The sequence below is a fragment of the Urocitellus parryii genome, chromosome 3 (genome assembly GCF_045843805.1).
Source record: "Urocitellus parryii isolate mUroPar1 chromosome 3, mUroPar1.hap1, whole genome shotgun sequence".
NCBI classification, from domain to species: domain Eukaryota; kingdom Metazoa; phylum Chordata; class Mammalia; order Rodentia; family Sciuridae; genus Urocitellus; species Urocitellus parryii.
Window position 1 is genome coordinate 29,205,861 of NC_135533.1, and position 7,106 is coordinate 29,212,966.

General features: G+C 50.6%; 1 protein-coding gene across 1 annotated transcript in view; it reads right to left on the reverse strand.

Moving 5' to 3' along the window:
- The window catches only part of Cdk6 (cyclin dependent kinase 6), a 200,657-nt gene extending 199,339 nt beyond the window's left edge, over nt 1–1,318 (reverse strand). Inside the window, exon 1 of the mRNA XM_026391545.2 lies at nt 1,003–1,318. Within this exon, the coding sequence (XP_026247330.1) occupies nt 1,003–1,235 (233 nt within the window). The 5' untranslated portion in view covers nt 1,236–1,318. The remainder of the gene's footprint in view (nt 1–1,002) is intronic.
- Nucleotides 1,319–7,106: the final 5,788 nt, after the last annotated feature.

Here is a 7,106-nt window from a genome sequence, read left to right on the forward strand (position 1 = left end):
TAGACAAGAAGATCCCAGGATCTCCTTTCTCCAACACACTGAAGGTAAAGAGCTGAAAAGGGTAAAATCACAACCCAATTTGAAGAAGCTTCTGTCCACTTCTTTTCGATTTGAAGCTATGAAGCTATGCATCTGTTTAAAAAGAAAGGGATGACACAACCACACAATGGGGAAATTCCAGGATCACCAAGAGAACACCATTATACTAAGTCCACACACTTTCTTTTAATACTGGTTACTACTCACAAGAGAGACTGTTAACTGCTGTCTTCCCACCAACTTGCAGGACCAGTCCAAGGAAAGCAAGGAATTTAAAGATACCATAACATGGACTCACATCTAACCCTTGGGAAAGGGAATCTAAGGACTGTGTCAGTCCAGAGATATGAAGTCAGACAAACAGGTAACAGTTTTTGGAAGACATTTTTTAAATGACGCTGCTTGACACTGATCATCAGCAATGAAATTCCTTAGACCACCAGAACCCACTTTTATTATGAAACTTTAACAAAAAGAAACTGGGTGTGATTGGTAAACATGTTCTTGAGTTTCTTCATTTTCTTTAAAGCGGTACTTACCCTAGGCTCCACCCTTAAAGTCCCGACCTATTAATTATCACCTGCAACTTGTTGTCTTTCTCACTCATTTTCAGTTTCTCAAAAATTCCCCATGGCAGAGAAAAATATGTGGGGGCTGGCGGGGAGTGCCTCGAGTTGGTAGGTTCCACGTCCCTAAAAGGCACCCAACTCCCCTGGATCCCCTTCAGTACAGGCTTCGGAACTGCCCAGCAGCGGGGGAAGCCTGCGTAGGTCTCTTTTTCTGACTGGTCTTTCTGGCTGGTAAGGTCACCGGCTCTGGCAACAAAACTTACTCAGTCAGATCGACGGGTGGCCCTGGCCTTCCCCAGCCCCCCTGCCTGGAACCTTCCTAAGTCCGAGGATCCCCGGCCTGGCCTCACCAGAAGCGCTGCCCCCGACGGTGCGGGCGCTGCACCCAGCTCACCTGACCACGTTGGGGTGCTCGAAGGTCTCCAGGTGCCTCAGCACCGCCACCTCGCGGATGGTGGAGAGCGGCATGCCCTCCTCGCCCGTCTGCACCCGCACGCGCTTCAGTGCCACGAACCGGCCTCCGTTCTTCAGGTCGCGGGCTTTGAACACCTTCCCATAGGCGCCCTCCCCGATCTCCGCCACGCACTCGTACTGCTGGTCCGCGCGGCTCAGGCCGTCCTTCTCCATGTCGCCTTGACGCCTCCCGGCACGGCGCAGCTGGGGCGGGCGGGGGTGCGGTTGGTTCGCTAGTCTCCTCCGGTGCTCCCGGAGCTCGGTCTTGCTCGCCCTCGCCCCCGCTGGCTCCGGCGCTCGGACTCAGGGGCTCTCGCGGACGCTGGACTGGATGGAGCGACCTCTCCGCCGGCTGGCGTAACCCTGGTGCCGCCGCGAAACTCCGCCTGCCGAGTCGCCGCCGGAGGAGCGAGTGGATCCCTCCTCTTCCCTCCCCGAAGCGAAGTCCTCTACACAGACACCGCACCGATTACATAGTCTCTGTCCGAACGCGTCTCGGTCCACAATCTTTGCACCTAAAAGAGAAGACGGGAAAACAAGAAAGTGCAATCAGACATCCCAGGAGCCTTCCACGGGGTTCCTCTAGATTCCCCTCCTCCTCCTTCATGAAGCCCGAGTCGCTACCCTCCGCGAGCTCCGGCCTTCTCCAAGCCTCCTAATCCTTCCTGGTTTCACCGAGAAAAGCGAAGTTACTTTTCTTTCCCTACAGGGCTGGAGCCGTCTTCGCGAGGAGAGGTTGCAGGGGCCCCTCGGGGATGAGCGCGCCGCGCGGGACGCAGTGGAACGGGAGGGGGCGTGCCGAGCAGCCCAGAGTGTGCTGGGAGCGCGGGGGGGAGGGAGGCGCTGGGGACGTCAATGTCACGGCTTAATATTTATACCTTTATGATTGTATGCGCGGCTACCCTCCTCGCCTCCTGGGACCTGGAAGTACAGGGAGTGGGGGTCCTGGTGCCTTCAGGGACCATGCACAATGTGGTGTGAACGGACTGAGGGTCCACCCGTTTGGGGCCGCAGAATGTGGGTGGGGGCTCTCGGGACCCTGTAATCCGATGCTGGGAGTGTGCGAAAAGGGGTGGTCAGACATCTGCTCGGAAATTGCTTCCTTTCTTTCTACTTTCAGTTTTTCCTCGAGGAGACATTTAAAAACGATTCGCACACGCAAATGGTCTTTGGGGGGTAAAGGAGTCTTGGTGGGAAATGGAATTCTCCTCCGACTCGGAGGACCTCCCTGGTGGAAACCCAGGGAAGACAACCATCGGGTTGGGGAGGGCTGGGGCTACTTGGGGTGGGAGGACGAGAGGCCCTGGAAGGGGGGGAGTCCCCCACGGGAGCCCAAGAGTGGGAGAAAGGGATGTTCGCCACACTTTCGCTTGTCGTGTCCTTAAAAGAGTAACTTAAGGAAGAAGACACCATAACCGTGTCTTGACTTGAAGTTTTCTGATTTCAACCAGAGCAAAACGCCACCTCCCTAAAAAGGGTGGGGGTGGAGGTAGTAAAGGCCATGGCTCCTAGGGTGAGGGAGAGGGGGCTGTGCCGAGGGTACCCGGACTCAGGAACCTTTCCCCACTGCCAGTGTCGTCCTGATAGAAGTAGCGCGGGTGGCTGCTCCACTGCCCTTTGGGCCAGGTCCTGTCTTCAGCTGGGCGCCCCCAATCCCCAGAACCCTCTGCACAACAAAGTGCCTGAAAGGGGTACCCTAACTTTCCCTCCCCTATACAGGACGTAGGGAAACTCCCTCCCCCACAGGCGCCTCAGCCACCGCCGGACATTCGCCACGCTAGCAACGTGTCCAGAATTCCCAGGACACCTCGGAGTTACCTGCCCCGCAACCGCGGGCCGCTCGCCTTCTGCCAGAAATTAAAGAAAAAACAAATAGCGCGACCCCCACGGTGTGCGGGCGGAGCGGACCGCAGCGAGGGCAGGGCCTCTCAACACTTACTCTTTTCAAAACTTTCCTTAAAAGCCGAGGAAAGAGCCCCCAGAGCCTGCCCCGGGGTCTGAGCCAGGTCGAGGGCCACACAGGTAGCGGGGGAGCAGCCGGCGGCCGCCCAGTCCTCCCCTCCCACGTCCCCCTCCCCCTCCCGCTCGAGTCCAGCCCTGGGCCCCGCCGCAAAGGAAGCGTCGGGGACGTCCCACCCCCGCAGGGAACTGCGCCCGCTGCCCCCGCCCGGCCCCGCACCACCCGCGCTGGCTCTCCCCCCTCGCTCGCGGACGGTCGGCTTCAGCAGAGGGAAACGGGAGCAGCAATGCCTTTTCCCCCCCTCTCCTCCACTTTTTTTTGTTGTTGTTGTTGCTTTCCCACGCTGGCTGAATGTGACTTGACCCCATTTCAAAAAAGTTTGACATAGTGCTTCAACATTTCCGCATTCCTCCGCGACTACAAAGGCTGCAGCCGCCTCCTTCTGCTTTCTGTCTCTGCTCTCTGTCTTCACACTCAATGAAATCCTTCATGTGCCTCTCCCGAAGCCTGCCAAGCACCGCAAGGGTCGCCACCAGCGCAGCGAGAAGAGGCCGCACCGGGGACCGCGACTCCCGCGTGTGCGCACATGCAGATGCGCCCACGTGCACACGGACCAGCGCGCTGCGGGGCCCGGAGCTGCTCGCTGCGGGCGTGCGTTTTAACTTCGATATTTTAAGTAATAAAAATAAACTTGGAAACTAAAGCAAACGTGTGTCCTCGCGGGGCTGAAAGCTTGGGCACTGGTCGGCTGCGTGCACTCCTCTGTGCATAACACGCCCGCGGGGTTGCCAGCAGGAAGCCCGCGTTAACATTTATTTCATGGTGGGGAAGATGGAGCCCACACCCACACCTCAACAAGCTGCAGAGGGAGCTTTCCTGGGGAAATAATTTGGGGGGCACGGAAACACGTTCTCCAGCATGGAGTCCCCAGAGGCAGTGCATTTTACACGGTGAATGTAGATTATTATGTGAATGTCCGAGTAGAGTTCAAGTTCCGTTTGGAGAAGTTGGATGAGAAGTGTATGTGTGGGTGTTTGTGCGCACAGATATGTGGGAGCTGGCACAGGATCTTGGTATTGGGGTGTCCTAGTGCGGGATGTCCCCCTCCCGCCAGATTAGATAAAACTCCTTTTAGCTCCCCAAACCCAGCCCCCCGTAACTTACCCCATCTCAGTTCGTAAGGGGTTAACCAAAGTCGATTCCGAGGACACACAGTTTCCCCCCACCCCCCACTCGCCCCCACCCACATTCTTGCCTCCGACCCTAGCAATCCCCCAGATGTCCCCTGGGACCCCCCACCCCGAGCCCACCCACCAGAGACCAAAGCTCCTCACCTGAGGGGCCCAGGCGCGTCGGGCCTCCCGAGGGGGCTACGAGTGTCACTCAGACCTCCGCACGTGTCCACCGCGCGCGGAGCAGGTAACCAGACTGGGGAAGGAGTCACCAGCACTCTCTCCGGCGAGGGCGAGGGGGTGGGCACAACGGCGGAGGGCGGAGGGACCGCGGAGGGCGCCGCCCGCGCAGCTCGCTGGGGGCGGACGGGGGCCTCGGGGCTGCGGCCGGGGCTGGGGGCCCGAGCTGGGGAGGCGATGGGGGCGGCCGCGCGGCAGGGGCGGAGGCGGGGACCCGCGACGCGTACTCTGCCCGAGACCCACCGGGCGGCGGGGCCAGGGGCTCCGCGGCGCGGTGGCAAGCAAGTGTGCAAATTAAAGCCTTCCGGAGAGGGGGGAGGCGGCCGAGCCCCGGCCGTGCTCAGAGCCTCCCAGCTCCCCAGCAGTCCGCTCGGAATAGGGGGCGAGAAGGGAGGCGGGGAGGGGGGGGGTAAATGAAAATTTCCGGTTTTCACTGCAACTGGAGTGGGGGATCCCGCGACTAAAATAAGCGGCGTGAGTGGGTAAGGGTGGGAGGTGTCGTCGGGAGTCGGCAGAGTTTCCACACCCAGGGTCGCCCAGAGTTGGAGTTTTGACAGGGTGAGGCGGGGGTATCGGCGGTCTGTGATGTGGACGGATGGAAAAAACACAAAACAATCAACAATAATTATGAGGAGCCCGTGGGGGTGGTAAATACCAACACTTTCCAAGAAACCGAAAAATCAGACCAAAAAACAAGTCTTTTCTATTAAGAAAAAAAAAAAAAAAAAGTCTGGCAGGATGCCTTGTAGAAAAGAAAATACTAATCTGTCCAAGCACTTTTCACTTTCAGCATGAACTACATTTGTTTTGTTTTCCTTCGCTTCCTTTCGGCCTCACAAAGCCCTATCTTTTCCTTTTGGACAGACGCTATGGTTTGGAAATAGGACTCTTGTGGTTAACGATCTACTTGAAGGGGCTGGCGGGGTCACAATTATTAAGTGGTTAGCAACTGCTGAGGGTTCACTAAGGTATTTTTGAGGAGCTAAAAAGACTAAAATTTAGTGTAAATAACAGAACTGCAAGATAATAGACACACGTGTACACACACACACACAAAGAGGAGTGCTTAGTTTAAGTGCATTATTGAAATTTTGAAATGTGAAACCTTGTAAAAATGTATATTGTACCTGCTGAGAAGAGCTGAATGCAATTATTTCAGGTGAAAATGAGATTTTGAAGGGGGAAAAAGTCTTCAAAACATCCTACAATAAAGTAAAATAGCTATCTTTGGGGAAATAATTCAGTGTTCTCCAAAATCTGTATCTGTAGAACATTTGAAACCCTTTTTAAACATCTTAAAGCAAAACTAAAAAAAAAGGAAAAAAAAAAGAAAAAAGCAAGAAGAAAATAGAAATATTTTGGTGCTTTATAGAAAAACAAAAACCCAATAAAATTTGGTTTGAATTGGAAACATTCTGTATAAATCTTTTGCTTTTTTTGAATTATAAACCACATCACCAATTTCATTGCAGATCAAATTTTTGCCTTTATAAAATTAATTCTGTATTGCAGTGTGAAGAAAGGTTAGGGAAATAAGAATTGATGCATTTCCACTAACAAACATTTTGCATTGCATTATAATAATTTTTCTTAAATAATAAAGGTGAATAATTATATCTTTAAGCTTAAGATTTATAAAATTTATAAAATACATTTGTGTTTAAGAGCATATCTTCTAAAATTAAATCCAGTTTCTGAATAAATTTTGCATTTGTTGTCTATCATTTTATATTATACATTTAAGAAAGCAAATTAGAGTTTATCTTTACATAAAATATTGAATGACTACAAATCACTAATTGGACTTCAAACTAGAGATACAAATAGGAATCTTCCATTTTGATAATTGTGCCCACTTATTAAGGCTTTTTAAAACAAGATTTGCTTGCTAGTAATTAATATGTTTATATATCAAGAAATAATGACCAATAAATAGTTACAGGAACCAACACATGATGGCAAGAATTTATTTGAGTAAATAATTTGTTTTAAAAACATTAAGCTGTAAAAATCTTTAAAGTTAACAGAAGAGTGTCATTTCTACACTGGGTAGTATTTTTAATTACTGGATTTGACAACAATCATTACTAGATTAAAATTTCGATGAGTTAGGTTTTAGATCACTTGGGCAATGTAAAAAAATGTCATTTTATTTAATTATGTATGTAATAGCAGGTGTTAACTCTCTGTCCTCTTCTTTTTCTGGCATAGTTTATGTTTTATGTTAATTTATCATTGTTCTCTCTCCCTGGTTATGGTTCACATTAAATCCCAGTTGGTAAAAAATTCAGACTCAAGGAAGTTTTACAATGGATTGTACAAAATTAGTAAATATCAGATGGTTTTTGTTTATGGATAACTTCCTCTGTGGATACAGGTTATCATAACAAAATTTCTACAAAGTTTATGAACTGTGAACCAAATTCCGACTCCTTTGTTTAGGAGTCTTCTATGAACAAAAACACAGTATTCGAGAGTAATGACTGGACCCAGTATTTTCTTACCACATATCAGATATTCTGTCGTTACAATTCAAAATAATCTTACAGGTATTTTAAAGTTAGAGTTTATGGTTTTATCTCTATTGTGTTGTGACTTAAAACAAAAGTTTTCCTAGTGTCATATAACATGTATTTCATGTGGGAACATTTTTACATCAAATATCTGTAAGTG